General features: G+C 32.7%; 2 protein-coding genes and 1 non-coding gene across 4 annotated transcripts; 1 reads left to right on the top strand and 2 right to left on the bottom strand.

Moving 5' to 3' along the window:
• Nucleotides 1-166: 166 nt before the first annotated feature.
• LOC122316021 (chaperone protein ClpB4, mitochondrial) lies at nt 167-8,468 on the bottom strand. The gene is made up of 10 exons (XM_043132440.1): nt 8,069-8,468; nt 7,017-7,235; nt 6,696-6,933; nt 6,113-6,308; nt 5,156-5,210; nt 4,343-4,493; nt 3,736-4,044; nt 2,161-2,426; nt 1,149-2,075; nt 167-626 (listed from the first exon to the last, which is right to left on the bottom strand). The coding sequence occupies exons 1-10, from the start codon at nt 8,342-8,344 to the stop codon at nt 321-323; spliced, it is 2,943 nt and encodes a 980-aa protein (XP_042988374.1). The 5' UTR covers nt 8,345-8,468; the 3' UTR covers nt 167-320.
• A 4,643-nt stretch (nt 8,469-13,111) lies between these two features.
• Nucleotides 13,112-13,185, bottom strand: TRNAT-AGU. The gene has a single exon. It is a non-coding gene; the product is annotated as a tRNA-Thr (tRNA).
• A 2,097-nt stretch (nt 13,186-15,282) lies between these two features.
• Nucleotides 15,283-16,882, top strand: LOC122316889 (probable CCR4-associated factor 1 homolog 7). 2 transcript variants are annotated; one of them, XM_043133717.1, is made up of 2 exons: nt 15,283-15,448; nt 15,585-16,882. In XM_043133717.1, the coding sequence occupies exon 2, from the start codon at nt 15,843-15,845 to the stop codon at nt 16,665-16,667; it is 825 nt and encodes a 274-aa protein (XP_042989651.1). In that variant the 5' UTR covers nt 15,283-15,448; nt 15,585-15,842; the 3' UTR covers nt 16,668-16,882. The 2 variants fall into 2 exon arrangements, with proteins under 2 accessions (XP_042989651.1, XP_042989652.1); XM_043133718.1 differs by having other exon boundaries at nt 15,286-15,453.
• The last annotated feature ends 4,953 nt before the right edge of the window (nt 16,883-21,835 follow it).

The following is a 21,835-nucleotide window of genomic DNA, read 5'->3' as shown; positions in this document are numbered from 1 at the left end:
TATTCAATAGAAATGCAAACAAGGTTTCTTTCAGTGTACTGCTGTTTTATCTTACTCACAACTTACGTCACAAATACGTTATAACTAGAGAACGATTGGCTAGGTAGGAACAGCACGTAAGCAAAATCAAGTGGCACGTACGACAACACCACTACCTAACACAAAATTAATAATGGGTCTTAGACCCTGGTTTCAGCTATTTAATTTATGCAGATAATAATAAGATCGCTAATCAGTCACTCGGGCAAACAAAACCTCCCATTTCCTTTGCCTGTAAATGAAAATTGGCCCCTAAAATTTACGAACTCCTAAATGCAAACTCAGTCATTAGCAACCATGGCATCCATTACAGAGTCTCTGTCCAATTTCTTTATGAGCAATCTTTTATGGGGAGGAATGTCTTTGTCTGATGGATCGGCATCAACTACCACCGAGTCGTCTTCATTGAACTCTCCTCTCAAGATGCCCATTGCTATTTCATTCTCCACCAACCTCTGTATCACCCTCTTTACCGGCCTCGCTCCAAAGTTTGGGTCAAAGCCTAATTTCCCAAGAAGCTCAAGAGCTTCCTTCGTGTAATGAAGATCTATTTTCTTCTGCTTCAGCCTCTCCTTCAACCGATTCAGCTGCAAATAGCAATGACAGTGTTTTTAACAATTTAAATTTTTAAGACAAGAATGAATTCACAATGTATTTCATATACTGCGTTAACTATTGAAAGCAAAAGTTAACATATATGGTCAAACAAGCATAGCTTAAATTATATACATTCAATGATGTGATAAAAAGGCAAGTTACTTCGAGACTGAACCCCCTCCCCCCCTCCCCTTCTTTTGAAAAACCTACAAGGGAATGAGCATGAGATTACAGATGGAAAACATTCCTAAATGTAGCCATATATGGTCTCATGCTTCCTCTAGATGGTAAAAAAATTAGTTCCTACTATTTCATAATAAGACCACGGCCAAATCTTGGGACCATCTCCCTAGAATTTGGTGCAAGTTCTACTGGCAAAAAGGGAAACCCTAAGCACTAATACATCAGTAGCTTACTCGAGACATTTAAAGACAGTCAGCATTAAGCATAAGCACTAAGAAAATATCATGAATGCTTACGTAAATGAGTAATATAGGGAAAAGATTAATCACCTGTATCTCGACAATCTTATTTATTTCATTGGAGTCCAGAGGCTGGAACACAATATACTCATCAATTCGATTCAAAAATTCTGGGCGAAAGGTTTGTCTAGCCAATTCAATAACTTGATTTTTCATTATCTCATAAACTGCTTCCTTGCTATCCTTTGTGCTAAGAGTCTCAAGTATATAATTGGAGCCAATGTTCGAAGTCATTATCACAACAGAATTCGTGAAACTAACTGTTCTTCCTTGAGAATCGGTTATTCTTCCATCATCCAACAATTGTAACAAAATGTTGAAGACATCGTGATGTGCTTTCTCTATTTCATCAAAGAGGACTACAGAATATGGCCTTCGACGAACCACTTCAGTTAGCTGCCCACCTTCTTCATAACCAACATAACCAGGTGGAGCCCCAACGAGTCGCGAAACTGCATGCTTCTCCATGTACTCACTCATATCTATTCTGACAAGAGCATTTTCTGTGTTAAAGAGGTAACTGGCTAAGGCTTTCGCAAGCTCTGTTTTCCCCACACCAGTAGGGCCCATGAACATGAAACTTGCTATGGGTCTATTTGGGTCGGACAGTCCTGCCCTTGAGCGTCGGATGGCATCTGCAACTGCTTTAACTGCCATGTCTTGACCAACCACCCTCTTGTGAAGAACCTCTTCCAGCTTGACTAGCTTGTCTCTCTCTGATTGTTGAAGATTTGATACCGGTATACCGGTCCATTTGCTAACAATCTCAGCAATATCAAGATCAGTGACCTCTTCTCGAAGCAAAGAATGTCCAGACTTCCGGAATTCAGCAAGGTCCTTCTCTGCCACATCTAATTGGCGTTGAAGGGTCATTAGAGTTCCATACTTGAGTTCAGCTGCACGATTTAGGTTATATTCACGCTCAGCAGATTCCACCTCTTGGTTAACTCTATCAATCTGCAGACATTTTAAAATAGACAATCTAAAAGGGGGGATATGAAGGTGTTATCGCCAAAGAATTCTGTACCAAGTACATAAGTACCTCTTCTTTAATTGATCTTATTCGTGTCATGAGAACCTTTTCATGTTCCCACAGTTCAGTTAGTTCTTTCTGTTTTTGTTTAAGCAAAGCCAAATCATTTTCTAGCTTGCTTAACCTTTCTTTAGATGCTTTATCAGTGTCATTTTTCAATGAAAGCTTCTCCATCTCCAACTTTATAACAGCTCTGTCTATCTCATCCAGCTCTGTAGGCTTAGAAGTGATTTCCATTTTCAGCTTTGCAGCAGCCTCGTCAACAAGATCAATGGCTAAAAGAAAAAATCAAAACTAAAATGTTCAGCACAAATGGTGGCTATGGAAAACTTAACGATAGATTTATATATATTGTGTGTGTGTGTGGGGGTGTTTAAATATATATATTTTTTTATAAGTGGGTGTGTAAATTTATATGGGGGAACAACCTTTTAAACATAATTATATCTCCCAGTGGAATACCAAGAACGAAGAATATTATGATGCAAAACAAAAAATAGGAATTTGCTCCTTTGTTAGATTGTCACACTTTTTTTTGTAGCTTAATAATAAAGCAAACAAGTTACTTGCCATGAAAATGTCACTGCCTTTTCAAATCCACCCATAAAGGGCACTGTTACAATCTATGTTGCAGCAGGGATTACTTATAAAACTATGAAAGATTTCTTCTTTTCTCACTAAATAGAAAAGAAAGAATAAAGGGGAAAGGACTAAAAGGTTTTTCTAGGGGTGTCAAATCGTGTTAACGGGTCGTGTTCGTGTCGTGTCAAATCGTGTTAACGGATCATATAGGTCAACCCTAACCCGACCCGTTAAGCTTATCGTGTCAAAATCTCAAACCCTAACACGACCCATTAACATAACGGGTCGTGTCAACCCGTTTTGACCCATTAATAAATATTACGAAATATGTTTTTTTATAAGTAAACAAATAAATTAAAAAAATATTACGAAATAGGTTAATACGACACAATACAACTCATTTTAAACTATTTATATAAATAGGTTGAATAGGCCTGAAATTAACCTTTTTAACCTGATTAAATTTAGCATAATTTTATATAAATGTTAAAATTACAATATTTATAAAAATTATAAAACTAATTATAAGTCCAAAAATACAATCCAAATAATAAAAATATCGAAATTGAAATTCTAACAATTTTATTTTTAGATATAAGGGTATAATTGTAATTTTAACTTTCTTAACGTGTCATAACGGGTCAAAACGGGTTAACCCGTTATCAACCCGTTAAGCAATCGTGTCTTAATGGGTCAACCCATTTTGACCCGAACCCATTAAGGCTAAACCCTAACCCGCTATTATCGTGTCATGTTCGTGTTGGTATTGGGTTAACGGGTCGTGTGGCATATTGCCACCCCTAGGTTTTTCTAAACAAAAGCCATCTCCCCATCCATATGTGGAAGGATGATATTTGTGATATGATCTATCTCAGTACGAGAGTTTTGAACTCTAAATGAGAATGAATCATTTTATTGGTATGTGAATAGATTTAAAAGACGATAAATGTAAGCTATTTTGCCAACTGACATTAAAGTCAATGCATTTAAGTTACAATTTACCTTTATCAGGCAAAAAACGGTCTGTGATGTATCGATCAGCAAGAACTGCTGCTGCAACAAGAGCACTGTCTGATATTTTAACACCATGGTGCAGCTCATAACGCTCACGCAACCCACGTAGAATGGATATTGTGTCTTCAACAGATGGTTGATCACAGAAGACTTGTTGAAATCTACGTTCAAGTGCGGGGTCCTTCTCAATGTATTTTCGGTACTCAGTCAATGTAGTTGCTCCGATACACCGAAGCTCACCTCGCCCAAGCATTGGTTTCAACAAGTTCCCAGCATCCATTGCACCACTTGTAGCACCTACACACAAATCATCAACAAGGCTACCATATACATATGATGGGAGGATGCATAATGCATTATACTGTAAACTTGAGCCTATCGCCATACTAACATGTATAGATCCATGCAGATGGGAAGAGAGGCACTTGGATATATAAATGACAATTTTATAAAGAGGGATTTTATATTGTAAATCGCTCATGCTCTAGGGAGTGAACCATACACTATAAATTAAAAAAACAGAACCAAACAAACAAAGGCAGCTCGTATGCAAGATTGTAGTCCCAAAACAAAAATATATAATAAGGGCACAAACCTGCACCAACAACAGTATGGATCTCATCAATGAATAAAACAATCTGCCCATTTGAAGCAGTGACCTCCTTCAAAACAGCTTTCAACCTTTCCTCAAAGTCTCCACGAAACTTGGCACCAGCAACTAATGAACCCATATCTAGGGAGATTAGCTGCAGGACATGAAAACACATAATTTAATCCAAATTTGACCACATCGAAAGAAAGAAAGCAATCTAAACTTCAAGTACAGTAAACAATGCCACTAATCAAAGGGAGTCTAGCAACATCCACAGTTATATCCAATCACACACAAAAAGCTTAATTTAAATCTGTTCCATGCATAATTGGATCTAAAATCTCATAAAGGACATTGTATATGTATTCCTTTTGCATTTAAACATTTGGTCAAAGATTTGAGGAAAGTCCAACATACCCAAGGAGAGTCCAGTGGCAAATATACATTCTGATGGAAAAGAAAATCCTATTCTCACATGAATGTTGTTAAACTTTTATTTATTGGATTTGATAAAATCTCACTATCCTAGATCTTGCATAATCTATGATGACAAATGAACCCAAATGCTAAAAACCAACTTTCCAATCAACTGTCACTTGAGAAAAGACAGTTGGGCAGCTATTGTATCCATCAACAAAGCAGAGTGATCTTATACATGATTGTGTGTAAATATATATGGGGAACAGAGAGACACCTAAGAACTATGTTAAAATCCCAACAAAAAGAGAGGACTATACTTAATAAAAAATAAATGTGTTTTTTAATATGCAAAATGTGAAAACAAATAAGGATTAAGACAAAAAAAAACTTTACTACCCTCCGGTTCAACAGTGGTTCTGGAACATCCCCACGCACAATCCGTTGAGCCAATCTGAAAATTGAGGTTAGAATTATTACTGCAAAACCAGAACAAAGAGATATGCAGGACATTCATAACATGTTTCCATAACCCAGTTGTCAAGAAAAAATATTTCAAAACCACATGTTCATGAGGAGAAAATAGTGAATATGTGAACTCAAAACGACAATTCAAAGGTGCAGCCCAACTGGTGTTTGATTCATTATAGGAAATCTGGATTCCTCTTTATAATTAAAGAATGACATTCACGTATCTTATTTATCTAGTAAAAAGCCAGATAAAACCAAAGCCAAAATTTTTTGTCAGTAAGGCATGATATAAGCTATTTTGCATCAAACATATTGCTTTTCAAGTACTCAATCCTTGGAAAAACAGATATTTATGTATTGGTTTCGTGTATACAACGCTTCACATTTCCCACCTTTTCCTGCTAGGATTGGACTAAAATTCTCCCCACAGAGACTTCAAAAGTCAAATTATCATAACCTACATATTTGGTCTCACCATATAGACTTTGAAAGTCAAATTCCCATACCCTAAATATTTGATTCTGATAAAAAAAGCTGGTCATACACAAAACTAGTTAGTAGATGAATATGTCATTAACTTGAGAGTCATTTCTGAAGTTTGTGCTTGCAGCAAGAACACAAAATCACCAAAAAGAAGGTAACAGTGGACTTGACATGTATTTCCTGTGAAGCCAGAAATAAAAGTTCACAAATGAGTTTTTCTTGCATTAATCATACATAAGAAAGTTTGGACCAACTGAAAAAATTAATTCAATTCTTTCATAAGTAAAATTATACTTAAATTTAGATCATCATGGAAGGCACGATTTTCATGCACTCGCACAAGAACCATGATCATGTAGAGTCACCATAAGTGAAACACACAAAATGGTTCCCAAAGCATACCCTTCAGCAATTGCAGTCTTCCCCACGCCAGGTTCACCAATAATAACAGGATTGTTTTTTGTTCTCCTACATAATATCTGGATACAGCGCCGAATTTCATCATCTCGACCTATAACAGGATCAAGTTTGCCTCGCCGAGCAAGTTCAGTCAAGTCGTTCCCATATTTCTCCAATGCCTGATATTTCCCTTCAGGATCTACATAAAACAATGAAAAGGAGTGAGACAAAGACAACAGGTAATAACAAAAGTATTTCAAGAATATGGGATTGCAATGTTAGTAAATGTCAACTTAAGGTGGCACCTTTCACATCGTAAAAGCCTCACTGCCTCAGTCTTACAGCTCACAACACCCTGTTTATTTCGTCAAATCATCGCAATTCTTTCCTCTAGTTATTAGCTATAGCCATTGTCCTAAACTTCATGTTCTTACATGATATAGTAATAAATTTAGTTTTAAGACTATTCTCTACGGCTTCCAAGATTTTTTTTAATTCATAACTTGTTAGTTTACCATGCAATCACCATATTATTTTTGTCAGGAGATAGTGAAAAAAAAAGAAGAGACAAGATATTAATTAATACTCTGATCAGTTACTCTCTGACTTCCGCGAACAGCAGTAACAGCATCCTTCAAATCCTTCTCACTGAGTTGGAGATTGATAAATAATTGCTTCCCAAACCTCTTGTCAGAATGGAATGCCAATACAAGATGCTCTACTGACACAAAATCATCTCTCATTTCTTTCTTATGCTTTCGAGCTTCATCCAGGAGGTTACTGAGATGTGCGCCAATTATAGGGCCGCTAGTGTCACCTATCACCTGCCGCAAAGACAAATGTGCCACATTTCCAAACAAAATCAAATCTGCACAAACAAATAATACAAAATAATGAAGGTGCCTACTTTTGGTTGTTTAGATATAAAATCATCCGTAGCCTGCAGAACTGACGTGTTGTCAAGTCCTGCCTTTGTGAATATTCTCCTGGCTAGGCCATCCTTTTGCTCCAGGAGAGCTTTCATCAAATGCTCCGATTCCACCACCTGTTGTTTGTTAAGCCGTGCTGCATCAACAGCACCAATAATTCCCTCCCATGCCATCTCAGTGAACTCTGACTGATTAGCCTGATGAAAAACCAAAAGATACATAAAAAATGGAAAAGCATATCATTGGTAGCAAGCCATGCTACAACGTCAACCTGTACTGGACAAGAAGAACATAAAGTGACGGAATTTTAGGAAGGGAAATGAAGTGCAGGAGAAGATCAGAAGTGATGTGGAAGATCAGAGGAAGTGTTGTCGAGAAGGAGAAGTACGGAAGAAAAGTAAACAAAATGGTGCTTGGAAGATTAGTGAAGTGATGCGTTTTAAACTAGTGGTAATTGTGAATAAACTTGTGAATGTTTGTATTATAAATGGTTCGTTTCATATATCTGTATAAAAGCTAGCGGGAAGATAGAAATAGATATCTGGAAAGTCTTGTGAAAACTGGATTCTTAAGAGTTGTATGATTTTTCCTCGTAATAAAATCATTCTTGAGGGATTCTTGAAATAAGAACAAGAAAGTATGGCGAAAACTGGATTCTTAAAGGTGTATGATTTTTCCTCGAAATAAAATCATTCTTGAGGAATCTTGAATCTGATCTTGTTTCTTTCTCTTCCTTATTTCTTTCGTAACCCAGAAAACCCATAACACGGCTCAACAACAAAGAATTGAGTAAAATTTCTTCAACTGCCAGGATTAAAAATAATGTATAAATTAACAAACTTGACACGACCAAAAAACAAATCTCAACAAACCAATAGATATGCCACAAAAGTTTAGAGAAATAAAAATCTCATAACCGTGTTTTATAATTTCAATTCAAGCGCCCCTTTCAAAAAGCCTCATTCTTCATGTACGAATTGTATTAAAGCGTGTGCTTTTACACGTATTTTTGTGTATATCATCTTCAAACCTGAGAAGAGCTGGTGGCCGAGTAGGAGGAGGGAGTCGAAGAGTGGAACTGGCGCCGCATGAAAGTGTCGCCCAGAAACTTAGCCGAAGAGACATCGCTATCCGATAATCTGCGGAAAATCGAGGGGCGAGACAAAGCAGTGGCGGAATTATACCAAAAACTACAAGTGGAAGCAGAGAGAGCGTAGGCACGAGGCAGTGAGGGTGGGAGTCTTGCGGATTTAGAGGCGGCCGCTAAAAGGGAAATAGCGAGCCTCGAAGCTCTTCGGCTTTCCATGTCGGAGAAGAACAATGGCGACTAACTGCAAATTTTGTAGCTGTTTTGAGAGAGAGAGAGAGAGAGAGAGAGAGGCAATGGGTTTTGAAAACTTAGGGAAGTGGCAAGAGGATGGTTGTAGAATGGTTTCGGAGATTCTTTACATTTCTATAGCTTTTCTCTTTTCACTTTTTTTTTTTTTTTTTTCTCAAAATCTTTTTTAAAAAAATATTTCAGATTATTTGAGTAAAAATATTAATAAATAATTTTTATAAATAATAATAAATAAATAATTTTGACAATGACTCGTTTAAATAATAAAATAAGTTGAGATAGTTTATAAATAATAATAAAATTATTGAATTAATATAAAATAAGAAGATTTTTAAATTTATTTCTAAAAACACCTCGAAGCCTTATTCCGTTAGGATGGATTTTTATTTTTTTATTTTTATTTGGGATGGGGTTAGATCGATTATAGTTTTAAGATAAAAGAATATTTTCTAAAATTCTAATTATTATTATAAAGTATAAATTCAGTTTTTCTCGAGACGTTGACATGTTGTTTCGGTGAATGTTGAATAATAAAATAGTTTACAAATTTTATATTTAAAAAATAGTGTACAATTTAAAAAAAGATAATGTTTTATTTACGGAGAAAGGCTACCGATGCAATTTTTTTTATTTAGTAATTAAAAAATATTTTCAAATAATAATGTAAATTTTTTCTTTAAAAAAAATATACGATAAAATAGTAAAAATATATATATTTTTTACCTTTTCGGTTGCCTTCATCTGGTGTAGCATGTCCTTTAAAAAATAATTTCCGACGTTGTATAAAATAACGGCATTTAGGGCAAATTTGGTAACCTCTCGAATAAAATATAAAAAATAATATTATTTTTTTAAAATTTAAAACAAATATTATATTAAAAAAATTATATTCAAATAATTTTTAAATATTTTTATTTAAAATATTTAATATAAATCATTTTATTATTATTTAGAAATATACAAATATATTCTAAGTAGTCAAACCAATTCGAAAGTATTTTTTGAAACAAAATATATAAATTTATAAAAAATAATAGTACTCATTAGCTCTTTGACCATCATTATCAAGTGACGTTGTATTTATTAATTGAAAACTATTTATTTTGTTTCACACGCAGGTCTATTATTTAAGAAAAATCATGTTCATCATTTTTATATTACACATTATACATAATTTTTTAATTTTTTTTCTTATCGAATATATGATATATGAGTAATGAATAAAATAACTTAATTAATTTAATTAAAATTAAAAATAAATAAAAATAAGTATAATATATGGTGTGAATGAGTAACAAAACTTATCACTTAATATCACATCAAAAAATATTAAAAAAATAATAATAAAAATGATGATAAATAAATTTTTCTATTCATAAGAGGAAATTTACAATCTCTGATAAACATCATCTATATAAAATTATAATCTAAGAATTGATCTAAATAGTGAATTGAAATGAAAGAAATTACTTATAAATATTAATAAAATGATTTGAATTAAATATTTTATGGGATTCTGTAAAAAGTGACTAAGTTGATGTTGAAAAATTTATTTACAAATTAAGTCACAGCTCACGGGCGCAATAACTACGGAAACCACTATAGCTGCGGAGCGGACTTTTGGGCCTTATGTTTGAAATCTTTTATATGGCTGAGTGCACTACTAATAGTTTATGTATTTTATCTTAAAAATTATATATTTTGAAAATTGATTTTAAAGATAAATAGAAATTCTTATATTAGATTATGTATTTTTTGACTCAATAATAATAAAAAAATATATATTTTTTTTTAAATCTGGATAGTCCAATAAATTTAAGTCAAATTCAATATCTAAGTCCAATAAATTCAATCTACCATATATAACATAATTTAGACAAAGAAAAATAATAAAAATAATGTTTGAAGAAGGAAAATGACATCTTTAAAGATAAAAAATGATTGTTCATAGTTATGCAAAATTATAGATATAGATAAGTCAATATAGATGATTTTAAAGGAAGTTTATTCAAATTTAAAAATAAAGATAAAAATAAATAAGACATTGCTAGTGCTATCAAGACTCGCAATTATTTCTTACTGTTGTTTCTCAGTTTCTGCTAATCCATAACTATACTCTGCCTTCAACAAAACAAAGAAAGGTATTTTACTTCCTCGTGGGAATTCTTCGTTGTTTTCTACAACAATGAAAGCGCCTGCATAGAGAAGAAACCCTTCTGTTTAGGCATTTTTTTGGTAAGTGCTTCTGGTTCGGCCTTCGATCTTGATTTGTCATGTATGGGTTTTTTTGGCATTGCAATGGCTGCAGTTTCAACTCTGTGTAATTACCTTTAACTCCATGTAAGAGACCATAATCCAGACCATAAGTACCTCTTCTTTAATTAATTTTATTTTTGTTTAAGCAAAACCAACTCATTTTCTAGCTTGCTTAACATTTCTTTAGATGCTTTATCGTTGCTTTTTTTAATGAGAACTTCTCCATCTCCAACTTAGATGCTTAACCTATCATTTTTCTATAGATTCCATCCCAGAATGATGTAATTATCACAACATGATCAATGCAGTATAACTCATATAAGTTTGATATGAGAAAGAATGATATATAAGACGAAGAGATAACCTCGCGAAACAACGTTTGCTTTCCAATGTGCCTTGAATCCGGTACGTATCGGACTTGCCAACTACAAGCAAGTACTTTCTTAGAAAATCTAGTGATTTTTATTTTCACTGACGTTATTTGGGCAAAAAAAACTTGCAATTTTCTTGAAATCAGTTGTAAAAGCTTTGCCTTTTGTGACTCCATCTCCGTTTGGTATGATCTTTTGACCATTTACTAAAAGTATTCTTAAGTTTGTTTGTGGAAATATATGCTGCAAATTTGGAGAGTTTACCCGAAAAACATGTAAATCTGTTACGGTCGATGAATCTCTACTGGCATTTGTGGCTGTTTTTAACAAAATTAAGTTTTTATCTGACATTTTGGAACTGTTTAGTTCAGTCTTATTCTCAGATACATTCAGATACTCTTCTGGTACTCTCTTGAGATCAAAATCTCTTCGGTCCATAATGAATCACATCCTTTATATATAATCAACCACGGAAAAATGGTGCAAGGTAAGGTTAAGTGACTCATAAGCCTGACCACTTGCATATGCAGGCCTCAGATATTTCTATGCCAAAACAGAACCAAAGTATTTATCATCAGCAAGTACAAAACTTTTAGGATTACAAGCCAGAATTTGGTCCCAAGAGTGAATTCCCGTTATGTCTTGCATGACTATTTTTGGATGTTGTATAGCTTGTGCAGAGCCTGAACCTACAACGGTCATGATTTGATGATTTAGCAGATATGGACAGTAAATTGAAATCTGAAAACAAAAATGATCGCAATATCGTTACTTGTTTAAACAAAAGCAAAACACAATGAGGAGCTATGCTGTTGAAAGAGATGACTATAATGGTGGTAATAACAACAAAGCTGACACTAATACTATCACTTGCTACAGCACTGGTATGTAAGGCAAGAGAACGTGTGATTTTATTCTTTTATTATTATAATTTTTTTTTATACAATAATTTTCCTTCCTTTTCATGGGAAACAAATGGGGTAGTAAAGAGCGAGGGAAACAAGTGCTTGTATGTAAGATTTGGATGTTATTGAACGTTCGTACATGCATTGACGACAGTGTTTTGTGGTCGAAGATATTTTTGGGAGACCAGAAGATATAACGAACTGAATCCGATTGAACCTATGAGCGGGAAGGGGGGGGGGGGGGGGGGGGTGATAGCGAGACACGTGGCCAAAATTGTGGGAGAAATTAGAGTCAAAAAAGTAAACAACTAGCCTAGTTTGTTTTCACAGATGAGATGAGATGAGATAAAATCTTTTGAGATATGTTAAGATGAGATTAGATGAAATATATGTTTATTTTTAGAGATGAGATGAGATAAAAAAATTTTTTGAGATATGTTAATATGAGATGAGATAAGATGAAATATGTGTTTGTTTTTAGAGATGAAATGAGATTAGTTTGATTTTGTTATAGTTAGTAGTATGATGGGACCCACAAATACTTGTAATACTTTTTATAATATTTTATTTATTTGCCAATGTTGCAATTTTTATTTTTATTTTTCTACTTCTTTTTTTTTTTTGCTGCTTATTTTATTTATTTATTTACCAATGATGCAATTTTTTTTTTCTCTGCTTCATTTTTTATTAACCATTTGATCAAAAAAATTTTTTTTCTACTTCCTTTTTTTTAACCATTTTATCTTTTTTTTTTTTTGTTACTTCCTTTATTTATTTATTTACTAATGGTATAATTTTTTTTAGATGAAAACTTGAGATCTTTTGAGATGAAAACTTGAGATGAAAATCTGAGAAGAAACTTGAGATCTTTTGAGATGAAAACTTGAGAAGAAACATGAGATCTTTTGAGATGAAAAACTGAGAAGAAACTTGAGATCTTTTGAAATAAAAACTGATAGATCAAAATGTGTGTTTGTTTTTGTAAAACTTTTGACAATACGAAAATTTTGAAAAGTTTTAAAGTTTTAGTCTTTAGTCACGAAAACAAACAAGACCAAATAAAATTGAGCTAAATTTTGAAAAGTTTTAAAGTTTTAGTCTTTAGTCACGAAAACAAACAAGACCAAATAAAATTGAGCTAAATTTTGAAAAGTTTTAAAGTTTTAGTCACGAAAACAAACAAAACCAAATAAAATTGAGCTTGCTTTCATTGAGAGTCGAACTCAAGACCTCCCGCTTACTAAACGGGTGCTCTAACCAACTGAGCTATGAAAGCATTTCTAGCAATCTTTTGCCATAATAGTAATAAAACAAAATACTTTGTTATCCATCACGTGTGAAAATAGTGGAGGCATGGAGTGACTCTTCTTTTGCAGTCTGTGCTCCAATTTTTCTATGGACGGTGCTACTCTGCCGCCCAGAGTGCACCGCTCCATTTGACCGCACGGTCAAATTTTTTTTTTTTTTTTTTAAATTTTTCGTTTCATATTTTTTTAATATATTTAAACATTTTTAAAAAATATAAAAAAAAATCAATACACTTAAAATCACTTTCTTAATCACTAAGTAAAAAAGAAATTAAAAAAAAAAATTTTATGACCAGCGGTCACTTTGAGGGGCACGAGTTTTCCTTTAACAAATGGTGTCGAGAGGTACGTAGTAGCTAGCCCCAATAAATGATTGAAGAAACTCTCATGCACATTACCATCTTCTTAAAAAAATATATGTTAATTGTGAAGATCTTCAAGTATGATTTTTTTACAAAGCATCGTTTAGCTGTCGTTTGGATAATGAGTTGAAATGAGAGGAGTTATGATAAAAGTTAAATGTTGAATAAAATATTATTAAAATATTAATTATTAATAATATTATTATTTTAAAATTTAAAAATATTGAATTATTTATTATATTTTATGTAGAAATTTGAAAAAATTATAATAATTAAATAAGCAATGTTACTTACAGTCTCAATTTGAGGACTGCAATGCAAGTCTAGACAATTTTATTTTTAAAATTTTTTAAAATAATAAAAATATTTTTCTTAAAATAATTTTTTTTCTCATTTAATAAAAAAGTCTACACATGTAGATATAATTTATCTAATTAATAAGATGAGGTGAGTTAAGATCAATTATAAATTCATGAGTTTTGTTACTTACAAGTAAAATCGTGTATTAATCTGCGTACTAATATTAATTAATTCATATTTAAAATTTAAATTAACACTATTTTTAATAAAAATTTATTTTTTACTCAATCACATTATATTAATATATATATATATATAAATATTAATACGCAGTTATCAATATAACTAAATTTTTACTAAATTCAAATGGAATCTTAGCCTCTACCAAAAGGCAATTTAGTTGACACAAAAATACCAAAATGAATGAATCTGACGGCGATATGGTCAAAGAAGTTCTTATTGACTCGATAATGTCCCATTTTCTTATTTTTATTTATAAATATTCTCATGGGCCTCCGGTGATGCCGAATGGAGCTCTGACCTGTCATGTTATAATGACCATTTTAGATATAAACTTACAAGAAAAAATCTAGTTAAAAGTATAATCTAGTTGCATGCAAAATTCACAATGTAATTACTTGAACAAATTATTACAGACCATTACGCGCTTTATATATATATTTTTTTAATTAACCACCATTATCATTAAACACTCGTTTTTTTAGAATTTAAAATTTACATTACCAGTAAATTAATATGCTCACATGTCTTCGACTAAGAAAATTTTAAATTGCTAGTAAATTAATATGCTCACATCTCCTCGTATAAACATTCAATTAAGTTCTATTTAAATACGAGAAGCATTTTATCTGATTTGATTTAATTATTATAATTTTTTAAATTATCACATAAAATATAATAAATAATTTAAATTTTAAGATAATAATAATATTTTAATAATATTTTATTCAATTTTTAATTTTTATCTTAATTCATCCCATTTCAATTCACTATCCAAATAGCACTTAAGGAAATTTTTGTTTTTAAATCTATATGTAGAGAAAATTTAGTAAAATATTTATATAACATAATTTGATTTAAAAAATATATTTTAAAATTTAAATTTTACAAATTAAATCAAAAAATTTATGATATAAATGTTATATTCTACGTATCAATGTAAGAATATAATAACTATTCAACTAATCACGTAAAAAATAAGAAGACAAGTGAAAGATAAAATGTTAAAAATAATAAAGACCGTTAAATATTAATCACTTCTTTTAAAATATAATTAACAAATCTAATAACTTCACAAAAAGATGAAACTCCTAATTGGTATAAAAACGACATCGTTGGACCCGCTTTTTGGCAACATCACTTTCCTCTTTTCGCCCCGTCCTCTCACTCGTTAAGAAGACCCCCCATCCTCAAGTAAAGGTCTCAGAACCACGTTCCTCTCTCTCTCTCTCTGGTTCGTTGACCTAGAGAGTTCGCTTCGACGAAGCGTAAATCACTGATTCCAAGCTCGAGATCTGTTTAATTACAACCCTCGTTTCACCAATCCAAGGTCAGGTATCTTGTGCACTCGCAAGTTTTTATTTTTCATTGAATCTATTTGCGTTGTAGGGTTCTTAATAGATTATATATCGATACCCTTTTTTCGTGGTTAATTTACGTTATGTTTTTAATTGGGTTTGCCTCAGATCTAGTGGAACGATCAAGACGCGGTCGTGTGGACTCTAATTCGCAGTAACCTAGTTTGGTTCACGTTTCTGGAGAGGGTTCTGAATGATTCGTCGATTGTTTTCGTTTCTGTTTTTTCATCTTCTGTCTGTTCCAGATCTACTCGAAGCAGAATACGTCGTCTTTTTTGCGAGAACTTAAGTTACAGTTACAAGTCTGTTTTCAGATCTGGGTTTGATTGTATTCCTCCTTCTGTTGCCTGAATTCAAGTATTGGAAATGTCGATTTTACCGAAAGGCGATTCGATTCAAATCCGTGACGTATGGAATGATAATCTGGAGGAAGAATTTGCTTTGATCCGTGAAATTGTTGACAATTATAATTATATTGCTATGGATACCGAGTTCCCAGGCGTGGTTCTTCGGCCCGTGGGTACTTTCAAGAACATCAATGACTATAACTACCAAACACTGAAAGACAATGTTGATATGTTGAAATTAATCCAATTGGGTCTCACTTTCTCCGACGAGCATGGGAATCTTCCCACTTGCGGCACCGATATGTTTTGCATCTGGCAATTCAACTTCCGCGAGTTCAATATAAGCGAGGATATTTTCGCAAGCGATTCCATTGAGTTGTTGCACCAGTCCGGGATTGATTTCAAGAAGAATAACGAGAAGGGCATTGATGTGAATCGGTTCGGTGAGCTTTTGATGTCGTCGGGGATTGTTTTGAACAATAGCGTGCATTGGGTTACCTTTCATAGTGGGTATGATTTCGGGTACTTGCTTAAATTGTTGACCTGCCGGAGTTTGCCTGATACACAAGCGGGATTCTTTGATCTGATCAACATGTATTTTCCGATGGTGTATGATATCAAGCATCTGATGAAATTTTGCAATAGCCTTCACGGTGGGTTGAACAAGCTTGCGGAATTGTTGGACGTGGAGAGAGTTGGTGTGTGTCATCAAGCGGGTTCTGATAGTTTGCTGACGGCTTGTACCTTTAGAAAGTTGAGGGACACCTTCTTCAATGGCTCAACAGAGAAATACGCTGGTGTTTTATATGGTCTTGGTGTCGAGAATGGACAGAGTACCAATTGAAAGGAAATAATTGGGAAAATATTGAAGAATATTTGTAGACTACTTTAAGTGTGAGACTTTCAGTTCTCTTTGTAAACTGGAAAAAAGTTGTTGATTTAGTCGTAACTTATTTTCTGTGCTGGCTTTGTAACTGAAACCTTAACTGGTTTGTAGCCTGATTTGCGTGTACATGTTGCAGTTAGTCTTTGAATAAAAATTTAAGATGTTTCTATGCTTGTGCGGAGTTTATTTTTTTATTTTTTCTCTTTGACAACAGCCACTGGTTACCTCTATACTGTTATTGTTTTGTTTTGTTTTGTTTAGATCATGACACAAACATGTATATATTGTCAATCAATTAATTGTGAAAGTAGTGAAGGTTTGTTTTTGGAATTTACCCTGCTTGTAGAAGACAGCTAACTCTGTGTTCTCTTTTTGCGTATCTATATGTGTGTGAGCACAGCCAGAAAGCTTTTTTGGTCCTCTCTGAAAGTAGGAGAAAGCCTGGGGATTGGAGGTGTGCAAAGAGGGAAAGTAGGACGATATATGCTACCAGAGACGTGGGTGCTGTTCTCAAAGTCATCCTGATCATGCGTGTGTGCACGGATGCTCTTTTTAATCTTATTCCGAAAGGACCGAAACTAAATTTTCATCAGCCGGGCGGTTCATTTCTCAATTTATTGTCAAGGTATGCAATTGTGAATTTGTGATATCCTCACCGTCTTATGCTTCTATCATTGCAAATCATTTGGCGTGTATTTTTGTTTTTATTTCTTTCATTGACTTAAATCAGGCTGTTATTCTGCAATCCCTTCTATTTTGTGGAGAATCTTTAATTTCTGGTGTTTCTGCCTCGTTTGTTCTCGTTTGTTTTCATAAATTATATGAGATTAGTTGAGATAAAAAATAAAAGTTGAATAAAATATTGTTATATTATATTTTTTTTAATATTATTTTTATTTTAAAAATTGAAAAAGTTGAATTGTTTATTTTATTTTATATGAAAATTTGAAAAAGTTATAATGATTAGATGAGATAAGATGAGATGAAAAATTTTGCCAAAGTGAACAAGGAGTTACATACACCTTATTCTTACAGCAAACATCATTTGTGTTGTATCCTCTCTATTTCGAGGCAGCAGTGTACCTGTGGCTCCTACTATTCAAGATATTTTTGGATGCTTAGAGTATTTCAGAATTTTGTGAATAATAGTGAGATGGTTTGAGTAAAAATATTTTATTGGAGTTTGTGACAGTGAACAATAGATGAAGATAAAAAATTGTTTGAATATTATTTTTGTTTTGAAATTCGTAAAAATTGTATTGATTTTTGTGTCTGACTAATAATTAAATAAAAAAGTTGAAAATTTGAAATTGAAAAGTGTTTTGTATTTGAGTGATATTGGTAATGAAGTTATAAAAAATTTTGAGAATGTTGAGACACTTTCATGTTTGCCAAACATGCCTCAGTTTTGGCTTCTGCCTTACAACTTACAGTCTTGTAATTTATATGCTAATTATGTCTTGCAGATGGAAGCCCTTTTGTCTTGACTGATGTTTATTACATTTTATAGAGTAATCCAGATGAATGCTAGTTATGGGTTGGGAAGCTGGGGTTGCATTGCAATTAATCATACTCCTATTATAATTCTCCTTTTAAGGTAAGGTTATCTTGATCATGTTGAAGGAATTAGTTTTCTTAGAGCTTATCAATGGATAGACTGAATAGTGATTGGTTCTTGGTTAAGAACATGGCGGTGGGAAGCTTGCAGTAGCTTCTCTCTGTATTCCCAAGCTTCCTTCTTTCCAATGAAGCGGAAGCATTTTGTTTGACAGTGGGAAGAAAAGTTGTCACTTGGATTCCCCGGTTCAATCCATTGTTGCTAGTGTTGTGAAAGATTCACCACCTGATGCTACCAGAAGCTTAGTGGAGAAATGTGCTTTGCTTCTGAGAGGTTGGCGGAATCAATTATCACTTTTGTAGTTAAAAAGACTCACTTCCTGATGCTGGCACAATTACTGAAGGTTTGTTTTCGCAATAATCTCATTTAATCATTATAATTTTTAAAATTTTTAAATAAAATATAAAAAATATTTAATCTTTTAAATTTTAAAATAAAAATTATATTAAAAAATTAAATTTTAATAATATTTTATTTTATTTTTTAGAAGTGCTTCTCGATTACAGAGGATTCGAGGGTAGCTGCCGCATCATGACAAATTTAAAAAATCAAGACCAATGGACCTTGGAATTTCCATTCTCGCAGGTGCTTCTCAGATGCGAGATCTTTTTCATGAAGCCCTTCTTTGGCCGTTCGTAACAATGGTTCTTCGTGAAAATAATGGGTGATAAGATTATGTTTGAGGAGACAGTTGATTTTCATATTATTTATAGATAATTTGAGAAATTCTTCAAATCTAACTGGATATAGAATGGAGTATGTGTTGAGGTGTCGTGTTGAGGAATCATTGGGATCATATGGTATAGGACTCAGGACCCTTTTTTATTCCTCTTGACAGTCCTGGTGTCGCTGATTATATTTTAATTTATGTCATGGTCGCAACTCATGTCTTGTAAAATCGCCCTTTTCATGTCACGTCACCATTCTGTCAGACCGAATCATGGTTTGAAGATTTAACAGAAAAGCTCCGGGTACCGAATTCGGGACCCAAAAAAGTGAACCCAATTCTTTTTTCCCCCCTTAGTTATTTAGTGATTAACTAAATGTTGTTTTAAGTGAAATTGTGAATTTTTTTATTTTTAAAAAAATATTTAAGAATATAAAAATTTAAAAAAATGATTTTTTTTTTTTTAAGGTTTCAAGGATTCGGGCTGCATCTTTTAGTGGATGTAACACCGTTCGGAGACTTAATTGTAACGATTCTTTATATTTTTTATTATTATTTTTTATTTAATTATTTTTTCTTTTGATTTTAGTTTTTAAATTAAAAATTTTAAAATGTGAATTTTTTGTATAATTTAGAATAAAATAAATTTAATTAATTAACATAATAAAGGAATTTCTTTCTTCCTAACAATGTTTTTAAAATTCAAGGAGTAAAAAAATATTAATTTTTATAAAATTAATTTTATTTTTAATTAAATTATATGATTACATTAGTTGATTAAATTATTATTTTTTTAATTATACAAGAAGATTATATTTTGAGACTTTTTAATCCAAATTCAAATAGTTAAAGAAAAATATAACTAGATAGTAAAACGGTAATAAATAAATTATAATGATATATTACCCAAATCTTATTTACAAAGAGGCTCTCTTTGATAACATTCATAGATTAGTGAAGATTGGAAACAAAATGTTGATCCCGTATTTTGTTTGAAGTCAAGTGGTGCCAACACCAATTCCAACGGTAATAAAAGGCAATGAGACTGTTTTCAAAACGAATACCATTTTTGTTATTTGCTGAGAACTGAATTTTGCGAAAATGAAATAATGTTTTTCATATTAAATTTAATTATATTTAGGATGCATTTAAATATTGAGATAAATTGAGTTGCGAATATAATATTTTATAGATTTTTATTAAGATGAATTTAACTTTTTTTAAGTTAAGATGAGCTTAATTTTCAGTTACTCTTTGAATCAGTAAATCCTATAAGGGGAGTATATCGGAGACTACAATAAAATGACACGTCCGCTGAATCCATGGTTTTAGACTAATCCTAGCCACACCATAGAAACGGTATCCCCCTTTACATAAATACCCAACTGCACCTACATGATTTCATCCCTTCCCTATAAACGCAAATATCCAGCAGCATGATTTACAAAAGAACCAGCTGCACGCCGTACTAATGGAGGAGCAACCCAACTACGAATTTAGATTGGAGAACCCACAAAAGTCAGAGATTACTGAAATGAAAACACAATAAAAGTAACCAAAACAGGGAAAAAAATAATGTGAACAAAAAATAATTCTAATGTTCAACTGCTACCTACTATAATTTCTTTAGGGATTTAAAGTATTAGACTAGTGTGACTATAGATTGATCAATAATCAATTTGCTTTGTTACAGACTGCCAATTCAAAATGCCTCCTCTTGCAAGGGTAAAATTCATATCTTACTTTGTGCCATGAATATTGCAAAACTAAACTCCTAAGTAGCAAAAATTTAAATGACATACAAAATTTAAAATAGAATGCAAGCACGAAATCAAACATCCTAGTGACCTCCAACATACCTCGGCAAGCATGAAATCAACAGGATTTGAGAAAAAATTTGAGATCTCGACCCCTAGAGTAAGGGTGAAAACCGACATTTTCGACTCGATTTTTGGACAAAACAACGCCGACCGAATTCTGAAAAAATGGAGGGACAACCAACTGTAACCGGTTGATGGGGAGGAGTAAATTCGACCGTCTCGACTATGGCGGTTCTCAGTTGGCATTCGGTTTGTGTATAAAATAAACTATTATGAGAGAGAGAGAGAGAGAGAGAGAGAGAGAGAGAGAGAGAGAGAGAGAGAGAGAGAGAGAGAGAGAGAGAGAGAGAGAGAGACTCAATAAAGAAGACGATAGAATAATTAAACGACGCCGTTTGGTTTTAAATCTAATGGCGTCGTTCTACTCTCTCTTTTTTTTTTTTTTTGTACCTCATAGATAAAACGAGTAATACCAAACGGCTTCGTTTAGTTGTGTTTAAAACATAACTTCAATATGTAAAACAATGTTGTTCCACTTAAGTGGAACGGTATCGTTTTAGATAGATATATAATTTCTTTTAAAAAAAAAGTATATGTGATCAGCTGGTTCAACAGTTTGAGCTAGATTGCGATTGAATAGATGTCTGTCAGTTTTGTTAAAATGCTGCCGGCCACCAACCTGTTCCCTAGCGGTTCTAGCTTGTTCCACCCTCTGGCGGTCGGTCTGTGTTGGTCACAATCGGTTGGTTGGTACTTTGAAGTTTTATTTGTAGAGACATTTTGACCTTGGAGTTTTTTCTTTCCTCTACAATGCACCCCACCATTGAGAACGTGTGTATCCTATGTGGCATCCTACAGTTAGTTTCTGTTGTTTGTAGAATAATAGATACACTTGTTTGAAGTTATTCTCCTTAATTTTTTAAGTTGAAATATATAAAATAAGTTGAGATGAGTTAAATTTTTTTTTTATGAGAAGTTAAAAAAATAATAAATCTCATCAATAATTAATTTTAAATGAGTT

This window comes from Carya illinoinensis, chromosome 7 (assembly GCF_018687715.1).
Source record: "Carya illinoinensis cultivar Pawnee chromosome 7, C.illinoinensisPawnee_v1, whole genome shotgun sequence".
NCBI classification, from domain to species: Eukaryota; Viridiplantae; Streptophyta; class Magnoliopsida; order Fagales; family Juglandaceae; genus Carya; species Carya illinoinensis.
The sequence above is the reverse complement of the archived record's forward strand: the minus strand, read 5'-3'. Positions and strand labels throughout refer to the sequence as shown.